Below are 16,867 nucleotides of genomic sequence, written 5' to 3' on the forward strand. Positions count from 1 at the left end.
GCTAAAAGAAAATAACTGTCAGCCAAGAGTCCTATATCTAACAAAACCGTTCTTCAAAAGTGAGGGAGAAATTAAGCCATTCCAACATAAACAGAAGTTGAGGGAGTTCATTACCATGAGACCTGCCCTGTGAGAAATGCTCATAGGAATCCTGTAAGGTGAAATAAAAGGACACTAGACAGTAACTTGAAGCCATATGGAGAAATAAAGATCTCAATAAAGGTAAACACATGGGCAGTTATAAAAGCTAGTATTATTGTAACAGTGGTTTGTAACTGCACATTTTGTTATCTACATGATTTAAGAGACCAATATGTTTAAGAGGGGGAAACCCATTTATGAGTCTAAAAGCTAGCATTTTTCTGACTTTTGTTTGTAATTCCAAATCTTGTTTTCTACATAATTTAAGAGACTAATACATTTAAAGGAATTATTAATTTATATTCTGCAACACACTAGATATAGAGAGGTAATTCTGTGACATCAATGGTTGTTGGGTGGGGATGGAGCTGTGAAGGGGCAGAGTACTGTATGTTATTGAAATTGAGCTGGTATAAATTGAAATTGAAATTAGAGTTTACAAATTCAGAAAGTTAAATATAATCCCCATGGTAACTGCAAAGAAAGTAGTTATAGAATATACACAAAAGGAAATGAGAATTTAAACATTTCACTACAAAAAAGTCAAACCCAAAAGACAGTAATGCTGGAAATGAGGTATAAATAAGCTATAAGGCATAGAAGACAAATAGCAAAATGACAGAAGTAAGTACTTCATCAGTAATTATGTTAAATGTAAATGGATTAAACTAATCAAAAGGCAGAAGTTGGCAGAATGAATAAAAACACAATAAAACTATATGCTATGTATAAGAGACTCAATTTAGATCAAAGAACAAGCGGACTGAAAGTGAAAGGATGAAAAAAGATGTTCTATGCAAATAGTAACTAAAAGAGAGCATGAGTAGCTATACCAGTATCAGACAAAATAGACTTAAAACTTAAAAAGGTTACAAGAGACAAAGCACATTGTATATTAATAAAAGTTTCAACATACAAAGAGGACATAATATCTATAAACATTTATGTACCTAGTGTCAGACAATCAAAATATGTGAAGCAAAAATTGACAGAATTGAAGTTAGACTTGCACAATAATAGTTGCAGACTTCAATACCCCACCCATAATAATGGATAGGACAACCAGACAAGATAAGGAAATAGGGGACTTAACACAATAAACCAACTAGATCTAATAGATGTATACAGAAGAATCTTACCAAACGACAGCAGCATACACTTCTCAAGTGCACATGAGAAATTTTCTAGGTAGAATATATGTTGGGCCTGAAATTATATCTCTACAGATTAAAAGAAATATCATACAAAGTGTCTTCTCCAACCGTCATGGGATGAAGTTAGAAATCAGTAACAAAGGACAACTGTGGAGGGAACACATGCATTCTGTGAGGCCAACAGTATTCTGATACCAAAGCCAGAAAAAGACACCGTAAGAAAACTACAGACCAATAGTTCTTATGAACAATGATGCAAAAATCCTCAAGAAAATACTAGCAAACAGAATTCAGCAACATATCAAAGGGATTATACCCCCTTGGCCAAGTGGGATTTATTCTTGGAGTGAAAGGATAGTTTGACATACAAAAGCCAATCAATGTAAATACATTTACAGAGAGAAAGGGAAAAAATGATTATCAACTGAAGCAGAAAAGGCATTTGACAAAATTCAGTACCCTTCCATGAGAAGAACCCTAAAAAAACTAGGAATAGAAGGAAACTACTTCAACATAATAAAAGCTTTATATGAAAAACTGACAGAAAACATTATGCTCATTGGTGAAAGACTGAAAACTTTTTAAGTCCAGGAGCAAGGCAAGGATACTCACTTTCATTACCTCTATTCAAAGCCATCGTGGAAATTTTAGCCAGAGAAACTAGGCAAGAATAAATAAATAAATAAATAAAATCGGAGAGGAAGAAGTAGTTATCTATTTGCAGATTAAATCATCCTGTATGTAGAAAGCCCTAAAGATTCCGTACAAAAAAACCTTGACTGAACTAACACATGAATTCAGCAAAGTATCAAGACACAAAGTCAATGCATAAAAATCAATTGCATTTGTATAGACTAACAATGAATGAACTAAAAAGGAAATTACAACTCTACAATAGTTTCAAAAAATAAGATACTTAAGAATTAATGAAGGAGGTGGAAAATTCATAGAATGAAAACTATAAAACATTACTAGAAGAAATTAAAGACAAATAAATGGAAACATATGTTTATGGCTTGGAAGGCTTAATATTTAATATTGTTAAGATACCACTCCTACCCAAAGTGATCTATAGGTCCAGTGCAATCCCTATCAAAATCCCAATGATTTCTTTTTTGCAGAAATTGAAAAACATTTTCTAAAATTAATATGGAATCTAATAAACTCCAAGTAGCCAAAACAATCTTGAAGAGGAGAACAAAGCTAGAGGACTCACATTTCCTGATTTCAAAACTTACTATAAAACTACAGCAACCAAACAGTGTGGCACTGGCATAAGGACAAATACATACACCAGTGCAATGGGATAGAAAGCTCAGAGATACACTTTTACATATATGATGAAATTATTTTTGATTTTGACAAGGGAACCAAGAGTATTCAGTGATGAAGGACAGTCTTTTCAACAAATGGTGTGGAAAAACTGGGTATCCACATGCAAAAGAATAAGCTTAGACCCTTATCTAAGACCATATACAAAACTAAAATGCATCAAAGACATGAATGAAAGAGTTAAAACAATAAAATTCTTAGAAGAAAACATAGGACAGTTGCACAACATTGGATGTTGCATGACTTCTTGGATATGACACCAAGGGCACAGACAACAAAAGAAGAAATAGAAAAATTGGACATCATGAAAATTTTAAATCTTGTACATCAACAGATAGATCAACATAGTAAAAAGGTAACAGAATGGGAGAAAATATTTGCAAATCACATATCTGATAAGGGATTAATATCCAGAATACATAGAGAACTCTTAAAACTCAACAACAGAAACCCCCCCCCCCAAGCAATCAAATTAACAATGGACAAAGGGCTTGAATAGGCATTTCTCTAAAGAAGATTTACCAGTGGCCAATAAGCACATGAAAAGATGCTCAACATCATTGATCATTAGGGAAATACAAATCAAAACCACAAAGAGATACCACCTCACACCCATTAGGATTACTACTATTAAAAAAAAAATCAAGTGTTGGTGAAGATGTGGGGAAATTAGAACCCTTGTGCATTGTCAGTGGAAATATAAAATGGTACAGTCACTGTGGAAAACAATATAGGTGTTCCTTAAAAAATTAGATATAAAATTACCATATGATCAGCAATTCCACTTCTGGGTGTATATCCAAAATAACTGAATGCAGTTTCTCAAAGAAATATCTATACACCAGTGTTCAGAGCAGTATTATTCGCAATAGGTAAAATCTGAAACCAACCCAAGGGTCCATGGACAGATGAATAAGCAAATGTCATCTGGCCATACAATGGAATATTATTCAGCCTTTAAAAGGAGGGAAATTCTGACATGAACCAAAATAAGGATGAACCTTGTGGACATTAGACTAAGTGAAATGAGCCAGTCACAAAAAGATAAAGACTGTGTGGTTCCACTTACATGAGGTACTTGGGAGTGGTCAATTCATAGAGACAGAAAGAATTGTAGTTACAGGGGCTGGGGAGTGGGTGATGGGGAGGATATTATTTACTGGCAGAGTTTCAGTTTTACAGCAGAAGAAAAGTCGTGGAGATGGATGGTGATGGTGGCTGCACATTATGAATGTTTCATATCTCTAAACTACAGTTAAAAATGGTTGAGATGGCAAATTTTATATTATGTGTATTTTACCACAGTTTTTTAAAAAAATTGAAAAAACATATTCTGACGAGGACAGACCAAGAAGAACTGACAAACTGGTCCAAGTTAAAGGGGACTAAAGAGGCATGTCACTTGAGTGCTGCATGGCCCTGGATTCAATGCTGGCCCACGCAAGACAGACACATGGATAAGGGACACAGGACATTGTGAGAACAATTAAAGAAATTTAGTCGTGGACTGTGGAATAGATACTCATATCATTAACTTTTCTGATTTTGGTTATGTAAAACATACTAGCTTTCAGTTGCCATGCCACAAATTATCAACGATTTAGTGGCTAAAAGACATCTATTTATTGTCTTAAAGTTGTGGAGGTCAGAAGTCCAGGTGGGCTCAGCTGTTCTCTGCCTAGGGTCGCACATGACCGGCGTCAGGGTATCAGCCAGACCGGCCTCTTAGCACGAGCTCTGGCGAGTGTCGCTCCCCAGCTCATTCAGGTTGTTGGCACAATCCAGTTTCTTCCCGTTGTAGGACTGAGGCCCCTGTGTTCCTGCTGGCGTTGACCATGGGTCATTCTCGTCTCCTCAAGGCCACTCTCAGGTCCTTTCCATGCGGCCGCCCCCATTCTCAGTGTGGCAGCAGTGTGTCGGATCCTCTCAGTGCTTTGAGACTCTGACTTTTAAAGGGCTGATGTGATTAGGTTAAGCCACCAAAGATAACCTCTTTTTTGCCACATGACATAACGTGATCATGGGTGTGTGGTATCAGTTCACACTCCTTCCACACTCCAGGCACAGGGAGGAGGCAAGGTTCGGAGCCACAGGAGCTCTTGTTAGAATTGGGCCTACCCCTTGGGGAAACGTTCTTTCTCTTGAGTCATACACATGGATGCATTTAGGGGTAAAGGACATACTGAAAACAATGTACTCTCAACAGGTCAGAAAAACATTATATATATGGTATATATTACTTACATATTACACATACACATACAAAGAGGGAGGGAGAGAGGCAGGACCCAAGAGCACATGAGCAGGATAAAGCAAATGGGACAAGATGTAAAGGATTGGAGTTCTTTGCATTTCTGTTAAAACTTTTCGTAATTTTTAAATGATACCAAAAATTTACAAAAAAAAATTAGGAAATAGAAGTCCAGTCCTTGTGTAGTGATGAAAAACCTGGACTTCATTTAAAGCTGGAGTTTCTTTTTTTTTTTTGTAGATAATTATTTTTTATTGAAGGGTAGTTGACACACAGTATTACATTACATTAGTTTCAGGTGTACAACATAGTGATTCAACATTTATATACATGACAATTCTAGGTACCAGCTATCACCATACCAAGCTGTTACAATATCTTGACTATATTCATTACATCCCGGTTACTTATTATTTTACCATTGGAAGTGTGTACTTTTTTTTTTGTTTTGTTTGTGAGGGCATCTCTCATATTTATTGATCAAATGGTTAACAACAATAAAATTCTGTATAGGGGAGTCAGTGCTCAATGCACAATCATTAATCCACCCCAAGCCTAATTTTCGTCAGCCTCCAATCTTCTGAGGCATAACAAACAAGTTCTTACATGGAGAACAAATTCTTACATAATGAATAAGTTACATAGTGAACAGTACAAGGGCAGTCATCACAGAAACTTTCGGTTTTGCTCATGCATTATGAACTATAAGCAGTCGGTTCAAATATGAATACTCATTTGGTTTTTATACTTGATTTATATGTGGATACCACATTTCTCTCTTTATTATTATTATTTTTAATAAAATGCTGAAGTGGTAGGTAGATACAAGATAAAGGTAGAAAACATAGTTTAGTGTTGTAAGAGAGCAAATGTAGATGATCAGGTGTGTGCCTGTAGACTATGTGTTAATAAAGCTGGAGTTTCTTGCCTTTCCCTCCTCCACCTGCTTTCATGTTTAGAAACTTCTGTGGTAAGCACAGTTCTTCTCCTCTGCCCAGCTTGTGCCAGGGCTCCCGTTGCACCCAGGTGAACAGTGGTGGTGGGCAGGGAAGACAGGTGTGAGAAAGGTTTTACCTGGCATCAGCACAGTCCAGTAGTGGTTGCTTGTAGCTGGGGCAGTTGAAAGCTGGTTCTCTGGTGTGTGTGTGGGTCCACGTGCCCTATCACTGCAGCCCCCTTTACCAGGATAGATGCCTGCCTCGGCCGTCTGCCCCACCTGGGCTCCTCCCTGGGGAGTGGCATGCCGATAGACTGTTGTGGGAAGAGTCCTTTTTACATGGGGACATCTCTTTCCCTGTGGGGCCATGTCTGGACCATGGAAAACACTTCTGTACCCTTTGCTCTGACAAGCCCTGGGAATGCAGGCTCTTCCCAGCATGGACACCATGAAGAGCCTGCAGTTCTGCCTTTAATCTTGTCCAGGCCTGGATTCATGAGCAGCCCCACAGCCCAGGAGATAAAGGTCAGGATATCATGACCGTTAGACTTAATTAAGGTCAAGGGAAAGCAGCCCACCCCATCCCTCTCCACAGTAATGTGGGGTGCCCACAATCTCTTTCCAGAAACTTCTCTAATACCAGCTTCCTAACCTCTTCACTTCCAGCGCTGACCCCCTCTTAGCAGCGAGGGTTTGCATTATGGCCACACATCAGTCACCCTCTTTTCCAAGTCAGGCCTCAGTGGTCTAGCTATGGAATGGGGTGAGTTGGCTCCTATTTTTTTGGACGTTGAGCCAAAACAGGCAGATAGAATCAAACTTTGATGCCCTGTTGCATATGTTTATTGCTATTCCTGATTTATTGATTTTAGATATTATCTATTGATTCCTACTCTGCAAGATGAAGAAATGGCCCCTTACATCACCCCAAGCCCCCACTTTTCTTCCCTCCATCCTCTCAGAACAGGTATATCATACTTTTTTGGTTAATTCAATGTAAATTATTTGCCTAATTATGATTTTGTGTTGTTCTGAACAGAGTGACATATTATGATGGTAATTCCTTCTTTGTAGGATTTTTTTTCTACCAGAATTGAAAATTTTTTTAGCTTTCTTTATTTTTGTTTTTTGCTAGTTTTCTGTACTATCGCCAGTTCTTCTCAAACTCTTCAATGGAATTATAAAACCCCTCTGATGAGTCTCTTCCACATGATCAAACATCCTGAGCCCTGTCGATTTCTCTCATTTTCTGGAGGCTTCCATCACTGGGTCTACCATTCCCCGCTTTGTCTCAGCTCATTACTTGCTAGGCCTGCTGCAAGCTGTGGCTTCAGGCTTCCCTTTGTCTCTCTCCTGTTTCCTGGATCTCTCTCTTTTAGGTTTATATCTTCATTTTGTTGGAGCACATCTTCCAGTAACTTCCTAAGAAAGGGTGCCTGAGAGGAAATGCCTTATCTGCCCTCCCAGTTGAGAACTTGGTTGGGCATGGAATTCCTGTTTGGAAAGAGTTTTCCTCAGCATTTTGAAAGCATTGCTTTTAGGTTTTCCTGGTGTTCTTGAAAAGTCTAAATGCCTTTTTATTCTTTAATCTTTGATCACAACCTATTTTTTCCACTCTGAAAGGTGTTAAGATACAGTCGAGTGTTTTGAAGTGTTTAATATGGGACATTTTTCCATTTTTGTTCTGGGTACCTGGTGTCTCCCTTCCATATGGAAAGACCCATTTTCCAATTTGAGGAAACATTCTTGTATTATTTCCTCCTATTTTCTCTTTCCTTTCTTCCAAAAAAATCCTATTAATTAGATGTCAGTCTTCCTAAATTGAGCCTCTGGTTTGTTTGATCTTTTTCTTTTTCTTCTATTTTCTGCTTCTGTACTTCTACTTTCTTGAGATTTTCTCAATTTTATTTTCTGACAAGTCTATTTAATTTTTAAATTTCTTCTATCAGTTTTTTCATCTGAGAGCCCTGATTGCTCCTTTCCTGGATGGCGTTTCTTTCTGGGATATTCCAGTTTGCTTTTTGAAGTCTGTTTTGTTCCCTGCAGTATCTCTCGTCCCTCCAGTCCTTTTTCCTTTTTGTTTCATGTCAGAGACTTATCTTAAATAAATTTCTTTAGGTTCAATCATATTTAAGAGTAAAGCCTTAAAACTGGCTGGACTCATTGAGGGGTAGGTCTCACTGCAGGGTGATCAGCTGTGAACCGGGATGTCTCACTGTAGAGTCCACAGAAGTCTGTGTCCACAGGCCTTTTGGGGAAGCGGCGGCTGGGGATTCAGTTTCTCCAAAGAAACCTTTCAGGAGCTCGTGGGGCGATAAGCTGAGCCAGTGTCCTCGGAGCCGAGTGAAGTACCTTTCAGAGCGTGGGTTCTTCATCCCTATTTGCACTGTAGCTCCTTCTCCATCTAGCCCTGGGTCTGGAGGCTTTTTGGTTATTACGTTTTCCTGTGGTCTAAACCTCTGCTCTCCTCCCCAGGTGAGGGCGGTGGTGTTTTCTGGTTTCCTGGGGTAGGAATAGACCTGGGCTCTGCATTGAGCCAGCCCGGTTTCCTCCACCTCCTCATCTGCCACCTGCCACATCTGGTGCCCCTGGTCCTGAATCTTATGGGGATTCTGTGGTCAGATCCACTTCCTTCTCCTTGTTGCCCCTTTTGCCAGAATTTGGTGTTCAGCCTGTTCTCTTGTTTCTCTCCTTTCTCTTCCACAAACATTAAGCTTTCTAGTCCAGTGTTTCTCTTGGGCTTTGGCCTCTTTTTGTTATTACTATTCCCTTATTCTCATTATAGAGGTTTAGGTATGTTTGTTCAGTCTACCACACTTTAATAATGTATTGAATTATATTTTTATTAGTAGTAAATATGTAGATACATATGCACACTTACAATAAATGTAAATGTATTCCAGTGATCCAAAGGATGAATAGGAAAAATAATCTCCCTTCTACCTCATCCTTTGGTCTCTCCCCGGAAGTCCCCACAGTTACCAGTTGCTTGTATGTCCCTTCAAAGAATGTTTGTACACACATTGACGTACACCCATACAAAAGCATATAAGTAGATATTAATGGATTTTATTTTAATCCAGAAAGTGGTTTATTTGCATACTCTTGGTGAATATTCATATTTTAAATAAAGGGCAGTGCTTAACCCAAAGACACCGGTCTCTTCTAGTCAGATTTTAGGTCCCACTGCAGGTGGTAGACATATTTAAGGGGCCTTTAAAATAATCCATGGAGTTAGACAAGTGCACAAAGGCCAGCTGTGGCTGTCGCTGAGGGGCACATGCACGGGACAGATGGTGGCATGCTTTCACTTCTCTTGTGCTTGCTTTGTCATCCCTATATCCCCTCCTTCTGTTTTGTCCTCTGTGTTTCTTCCTGTTTCACTTTTCTGCTCTCGATGTGTTTAGCTGTCTCATGGCTCCGTGCCTGGCTCCGTGGAGCTGTGGAAGTCCTTCCTCCTGGCTGAGGGATGTACGCTAATCTGGCTGCCTCTTAGGTTTGAGGATAAGTTGGCACCCTAGATGGGTATGTTTTCATTGTGCCCCTGGCTGAATAGACCTTATTGAGAGATGGACCCGGAGGCATCCCTGAGTATTTCAGACACCGTGAACAGCATCAGGCAGGCTACTTGGCTTGATCACCCGTAGCAGTGATATCAGAATGACTCTTCGTCCCTGCATTAGGGCCTGCTGCTGCCAAACCAGACTTGATCTCAAAACTGGAGCGCAGAGCTGCACCCTGGATCAAGGACCCCAACAGACCAAAGTGGGGGAAAGTTCATCCTCCAGGTGAGTCTTGACCTGGGTTTGAAGGGCACGTCTAGGGGGCCACGTGGCTATGGCAAATCGCACAATGTTAGTTCAGCCATACTTGTCCCAAAACTGTTGTGCACCAGGCCCCCTATTGGGTTCTGGGTAGACAAAGATGAGTAAGAAGTTAATATTGCCCTCAAGAGTGTCAGGTAACTTGGGAAACTGAGGAAAAATAAGGTCCTTTGTTGAATGGAAGTGCTGAAGGGACCTGTGGTAGAGCTGATGGGAAGAGGAATGTGGTAGACACTGCGCATGAGGACCACGTGACCCACAGGCCTGTGAGCCTCTCTCTCCTTGCCCCCTCTGGTTCTTAGTGACACCGCTGGTCTGTGAGTTCCTGGCAGGTCGCTGCCGTGTGAACTGCAGTACCTCCCTTCTTGTTGAGGCTCCTAAGAAGACAGGACTGTTTCACCTCTTGTGTTTGTGGTGCCTCCCAAGAGATTAAAGCCACCTGTTTGTCCAATAGCATCTATGGCCAACGTGGTTAATTAAGCTTATTAACAGCTGATGTCATCTGATCCCAGGCTAGCTGTGTGGATAGAGAGCCCCCGGGAGGCTGGCTAAAGAACCCTCGAGGATTAGCAAAAACTCCTAGGGAGCCAGACTGATTTTCACAGATAATAATGAGGAAAGGCTTAAATAAAAGCCACCAACGACTTCTAGAAAGGTGAATCACATTCATGTTCTCTGTCTTGCATAAGGGGTACTTATGGAATTGGGCTGTCTTAGCAGATAGGAGACTGCAGAGTTCTGGGCAAAACCAAGCACAATTTGATTTGCTCCAAAGGGAAGAAGAAGAAAGTGGCTGTTAGAGAAGCAGACACCCAACACTCGGCTTTAGAATCTCCATTGCTTCCAGCTCCTTGTGTGGAAACGTGTATCTCCTACTATAATTCCAGCCTTTGTGAAGTCGAAGTAGATGGGCCAAGGAAAACCAAAAGGACTTACAGACCCCGTTCAATTCAGAGGTCATGGTTTGGTCAGTTCCCATGGCTAGTAATTGATCCAAAAGAGACCAAACTCTTCTGCTCAGCTTGCAAAGACAGACCTAGTCTCCATGACAGATCATCCCGGTTAGTGCGAGGTTACACAGGGCCTTTCAAAGTGGAGACTTTAAAATACCACGAAGTCAGCAAAGCACACAAGCTCTGCATCAACACCACTGAGACCAGAGAAGACACCCCCCAGGCTGCCCTCGTCCCAGAGATCTCCAGTGACCTGATGGCAAACATGGAGCACTTTTTCAATGCCGCCTACTCCATCGCGTACCACTCGAGGCCCCTGAATGACTTTGAGAAGATTCTGCAGCTCCTCCAAAGCACTGGGACCGTGATTTTGGGCAAGTACCGAAACCGCACAGCATGCACGCAGTTCATCAAGTACATCTCTGAGACGCTGAGGAAGGCGATCCTCCAGGATGTCCGGGGCTCCCCCTGCGTGAGCGTGTTGCTGGACGGCTCCACAGACGCCGCCGGCCAGGCCTGCGTGGGGATCTACCTCCGCTACTTCAAGGAGACGGAGGTGAAGGAGGCCTACCTCACTCTGGCCCCACTCTACAGTGAGACGGTGGATGGGTACTTTGAGACCATCATTTCTGCCCTGGACGAGCTGGACATCCCTTTCCGGAAGCCTGGTTGGGTGGTGGGCCTGGGAACCGATGGCTCAACCATGCTGAGCTGCAGAGGAGGTCTGGTGGGCAAGTTCCAGGAGGTCCTCCCCCAGCTGCTGCCCGTCCACTGTGTGGCTCACCAGCTACACCTGGCCGTGGTAGATGCCTGTGGGGGCATCGACCTGGTGAGGAAGTGTGACCGGCACATCCGAACCATCTTCAGATTCTATCAGTCTTCCCACAAGAGGCTGAATGAGCTGCAGGAAGGGGCAGCTCCCCTGGAGCAGGAGATCATCCGCCTAAAGGACCTGAACGCCGTCAGGTGGGTGGCCAGCAGGAGGCGCACGCTGAACGCGCTCATCCTGAGCTGGCCCGCCCTGGCCAGGCATCTCTACAGTGTGGCGGAGGCCGGGGGCCGGAGCGGGCACAGGGCCAGAGGCATGCTGAGGCTGATGAAGAGCTTGCACTTCATCAAGTTCTGCCATTTCCTCTTGGACTTCCTGAGCATCTACAAGCCTTTGTCTGAGGTGTGCCAGAAAGAGCTCGTGCTGATTACAGAGGTGAACGCCACCCTGGGTCGGGCCTATGTCGCCCTGGAGACTCTCCGCCGCCAGGCAGGGCCCAAGGAGGAAGAGTTTAATGCCGGCTTCAAGGATGGGCAGCTCCATGGCATCTTCTTGGACAGGATGGAGATGGCAGAACAGCGGTTCCAGGCAGACAGGGAGAGGGTGATCCTCACTGGGATCGAGTATCTCCAGCAAAGGTTTGACACAGACCGTCCCCCGCAGCTCAAGAACATGGAGGTATTTGACACCATGGCCTGGCCAAGTGGGATTGAACTCGCCAGTTTTGGGAATGATGATATTCTTGCCCTTGCCAGATACTTTGAGCTCTCACTCCCCACAGGATACAGCGAGGAGGCCCTCCTGGAGGAGTGGTGGAGCCTGAAGGCCATCGCCCAGAACCTCCCGTTCTCCATGCTGTGCAAGAACGCCCTGGCCCAGCACTGCCGCTTCCCCCTGCTGAGCAGGCTCCTGGCAGTGGTGGTCTGTGTGCCGGTCTCCTCCTCCTGCTGTGAGCGAGGGTTCAGTGCCATGAGCCGGATCAGGACCGATGAGAGGACTAAGCTTTCCAGCGAGGTGATCAACATGCTCATGATGACAGCCGTGAATGGGGTGGCAGTCACAGAGTATGACCCCCAGCCTGCCATCCAGCACTGGTACCTGACCTCCTCTGGCCGGCGTTTCAGCCACGTCTACACCTGTGCTCAGGTGCCACCCCACTCCCGTGCAAGTAAGTACACGTGGAGTTCCTGGGCATGGGAAAACGAAGGAAGGAACTCTTGCCTTCCCAGTCCCGTGCGGAGCTGAAGCCTGGGAGAGTCTGGTAGTCAGCTACCACAGGGGCTTGGTCTGAGGTGTCCATTAGCTTCTGTTTGTGCCCAGCCATAAGCTAGCCCAGCGGGTGCTGGAGACATGACACCTGCCCTCAAGGAGCTTACCATCTAGCTGGGAAGGTGAGACACTCACTGCCGGCAGCAGGACAGAATGCTAAGAGCATGAATTTCCAGAGCTGGCCTGCCCAGGTTTAAATTCTAGTACTACTGTTAACTAGTATGTGACCCCAGGCGAATTATCTTTTTGTGCTTTGGTTTTTCATCTGTAAAGTGAATTAATACACATTAAGTGCTTGAAGCATCTGGCAGGTAGTGCCAATGGCACTCCTTAAACATAAAGACTAATACTGGAAATAACCAGAGTACGGGACAGGTCGGGGCAGTGATGTCACATCTAAGGGGGTCTGTGTAGACTTTGTCCCAAGAGACAGTGGGAAGAGGTCAGTGCAGGCAAGAGGGGCTGCGTGAAGGCAGCGTGTGGAGGAGAAAGTCAGGTTTCAGGAGGAGCTGGTGGGTAGAACAGCCTGAGTAGCCAGGAGGGCTGGTGTGGACCAGGCTGGGGGGTGGGGAGTTACATCTCAAGCAAGAAATGTTCCTCTTTTCAAGTAGTACTGAAAACCAGAGGAAACCGAAGGTGTCCCCCACGCTGGGTGTTTAATCAGCAGCTATCGTGGTGGCTTCTGTCCCCTGGTGTCCTCTGACAGCCTGTCTCCTCCCTGTGGCTTCCACCCTGGTTTCTTACCACTGAGTCTGGGGTCACCAGCAGAGGAGTGGGGCTCAGCGTAGACAGGGACTCTGTAGGAAGCAGAGTGGCCCTGGCTGTGCAGCTGAGCAGGGGATGAAGGCCAAGGTTAGGAGTGGAGAGAAGAGAGGCAGGGAGAGCTCAGGTGGGGGCCTGGCCAGCAAGCCTTCGCCCAGGCACGTGTGGGATGAGTTGCTGTGCCTTTTGCTCTGTGGGGTGAAAGGAAAGATGAAGCTGTGAGCTGGACCCTTTTGTGGGTTTTTCTCATGGGGACAGTGAGCTAGTTCTTCTGCAGCAGACAGAGAGTGCTGCCAAGTTCTCTATGCTGAAGCCCTCTTCCCAGGAGGGTTTCTCAACCTTAGCAGTAGCAACATTTGGGGCTTCTGTGGGGGGGGGCCCATCGATGGGGGAAGGGCCTGGAGCAGCATTGCTGGCCTCAGCCCCACACCCACTGGACACCAGCAACGCCCTCCTAACATAGCATCACAAGTGTCTCCAGATGTTGCCACATGTCCCCCAGTGGTCAAAATCAGGCCCATGTGAAATGGGCCATGATGGAGAGGAGTGGGTAGAGCGGGGGAGATGGGGCCCCTGAGAACCGTCCTTGCCCCGTCCCAGTCTATTCGGCCACAGTGTTGTCATTGAACATACCCTGGGGTGCAGCTGGGCATGGGAACGGGGTTGTCATCCAGTCTGTTTTCCCCTCAGTCTAATTGTGCCTCTCCTTCCTCCCGCATGAGGGGCAGGGCTCAGGAAGGAGAGGATGGGAGCACTGTATATGGAGGAGGCAGTGACCCAGAAGCCGGCCCTCCCATCCTGCAGGGAACCAGTGGAGCTCCTGAAGGCCTGCATCGCGGACCCTCCCGACAGACTCCTGTATGCCCATGCCAGCCCAGAGGCCCCCAAGCTGTCCTGATAGAGAGCTCATGGAGGGGCAGCAGTCCCAGGCTTGTCCTGCTCCTCATGATCATGGAGACAGGCTTTCTGCGGATTCTAGGCTGCCCTAGACTTTCTCTCCCTCCTCCCGGGGCCTCCCTTTGGGAAGAGGCAAGCAAAATCCCTTTGCACAGAGCGCTCAAGAAAGGAGCTCTACAGCGCCGGGGCCGCAGAGGAAGCATCTCCCCAGAGGGAGCCTGCTGCTCCCCACCAGTCACAGTGCTCGTGCTTCACCTGCATCGTGCTGAGCCTGGTTTCCTCAGCAGCGGGCAAGACCAGGCTTGCACTTGGAAGGCTCGGGATCTGGCCCAGCTCTGCTGCAGGCAGTGGTTCAGCCACAATTAATCCTTGCCTCTTTTCTGTGCCTCAGTTTCCCTCTCCATGAGTGGCAGTGGAGACTCCAAGTGCCTGCTTTCTCCCAGTCTGCCACAGGATTAATGAATGACTGAGTGTCCAGCTCCCTGAAAGATGGACATTGGGCTGCACAGAGTGGACTTTGTTGCCTTCAGCCCTTGTCCTTGTCCATCGCCACTGATGTCCTTATTGTGAGAAGAGGCATTCTCTAAACATGCCATCATGTTTGGTCTAGACCATGCTTCCCAAGGTTGCTCTGGGGACCCAACCTGGGAATCACTGGGGGGTGCTTACTAAGTATGCTCCACCCCAGACCCACTTGCTCAGATTCCCAGGCCTGGGGCTCCATGACCGGCTATTTTCACATGGCCATTCAAGCTTGAGAAGCAACTACCCTGCAGGCAAAGAGGGCATCCAGTGCTACGAGCTTCCCGTGGGCCCTTGCCCTTTTCCCTCCAGGACAGCTTCGTTCTGGTGGGCTCCCAGGCTGCTTGTCCAGCTGGGGTGATGCAGTGCCTGGGTCCCACCTTCCTAACCATTGGAGGAAAACCAGGGGAGGTTAGAGGAGAGGGTCCCTTAGCCCCTGCCTTTCACGTGTGTAGACAGGCAGGAAGCAGTGCTCCATTCTGGCTTTGCTTGCCGCCTGGCTCCTGGCTGTGGTCCCTGCTCAGTGCTGCAAGTCCAAGTGGTCTGGGCCTTAACCAGTCTGTCCACTTCCCATGCCTGAAGGTTCTGGAAGCCCCTGAGGTATGGCATCCAGGTGTTTTGCCGTATGGCAGACTCACTGGTTCCCGGTGTTTCTGACTTTCCTTCCTGTCACCCCATCCTCAGCACTCAGCCTTTGTCACTGATTTCCTGTTTTCTTCAGCTTCTAGCCAGGAATTCCATTCTCACTTCTGCCTCTCATTATGCAGAAAAATCTGTCTCCCAACCCCAAAGTCTCGGGTCTGAGGTGTACCACAGGCCTTGGAGCCAGGGCTCCGGCAGCATTACTGTCCACTTGGCCACCATTCACGTAGGTGTCTGTGGGGATTCTGGAGTCTGCCCTAGGCCAGGGACCATGACTGTGAATTGGTGGGATGGAAGGGAGGAAGGCCCTTGAGAGTGGGGGGTGTAGCCGGGACCCTAGCGGTAAGCATTCCGAATTGAGGCAGCTTTCCTGCAAGCTGTGGCACCTTCTGTCCTTGAAGAATCCTCAGAGCAAAAGTCTGGTCCAGAGCGCAACACTGTGAGTTCCGCGCACACAGCTCCCTACACCATGGGTCTAGGCCCCGAGGTGGAGCCCAGGTGGGGATGCACCTTGCCTTCCTTCATCTGGGCCCTGAGAAAGTTGGGCTGCTTGGAATGGGTGACTGAAAATGCCGTTTTTCATAGGGGTTTGCACTCACTACTCAAGTTTCTCAAGGAACTTGGGTTTGCCCTGGCTCCTCTTTGTCAGCTAAAGGCAAAGAGGACATTTTTTGTATAGGGCCCTAGGGCTGAGACGCAGTGAGCACACATTGCTCAGGCTGCCCTCTGTCTTGTTTCAGACCCCAAGGCCCAGAGATCCCACAGTTGGAGAGGCTTATTTTTGCCTCACAAGAGAACAGGCTGAAGGGTATAGGGAATAACTGAAGCAAGCACTGCCTTGGCCAGAGTCCTAGCCGCCTCGTACCTCCACCCTCCTTCCCTGCCAGGAGCCTGGCTGCACCACTCACACATTGCTTGACTGATACCCGCAGGGTCTGACTTTCAGAGTAACCAGCATTATGGCTGACAGCGCTTTCTGTAGCCATACAGACCCCGGGGGAGGGATGGTCCTCAGCCTTGTCCTAGCCAGACATGGTAGTGTGCATCTCCTCCAGACCTTTCGCTCCTCTCTGAAGCCCAGGTTGAGTTCCCAGGGTATTTAGCAAGACGGTGTGAAGATTGGCCAGTTCCCTCATCCAGACGTCTTGAGCCGAGGGCACTGAGTGATTGGCCCAGGGATGTTTTCTCTCGTTTCAAAGATGTTCAAATAAAGTTTAAAAACCATGCTTAATTCTCAACCTTTTGCTATCTGAATAATGAAGAGTTTATTTAGACACTCGCCGCTGTCCTGTAAATCTGGGAAACCGCAGCAGCCGATCAAAGCTAACGGGACCTGGCTCCTGGGGATGCCGGCCCCGCCCCAGCCCCCGCGTGACGCGCTCGTGCGCACGCGCAAACCGGGCTCCAGTGCGCT

The 16,867-nt window shown here is 46.1% G+C and overlaps 1 protein-coding gene across 1 annotated transcript in view; it reads left to right on the forward strand.

Annotated features, from left to right (window-relative positions):
* Positions 1-14,376, forward strand: part of ZNF862 (zinc finger protein 862) — a 45,824-nt gene extending 31,448 nt beyond the window's left edge. The window contains exons 10-12 of the mRNA XM_057504986.1: positions 9,499-9,603; positions 10,415-12,529; positions 14,115-14,376. Coding sequence (XP_057360969.1) covers positions 9,499-9,603; positions 10,415-12,529; positions 14,115-14,290 — 2,396 coding nt within the window. The 3' untranslated portion in view covers positions 14,291-14,376. The remainder of the gene's footprint in view (positions 1-9,498; positions 9,604-10,414; positions 12,530-14,114) is intronic.
* Positions 14,377-16,867: the final 2,491 nt, after the last annotated feature.

This window comes from Manis pentadactyla, chromosome 7, assembly GCF_030020395.1.
Source record: "Manis pentadactyla isolate mManPen7 chromosome 7, mManPen7.hap1, whole genome shotgun sequence".
NCBI lineage: Eukaryota > Metazoa > Chordata > Mammalia > Pholidota > Manidae > Manis > Manis pentadactyla.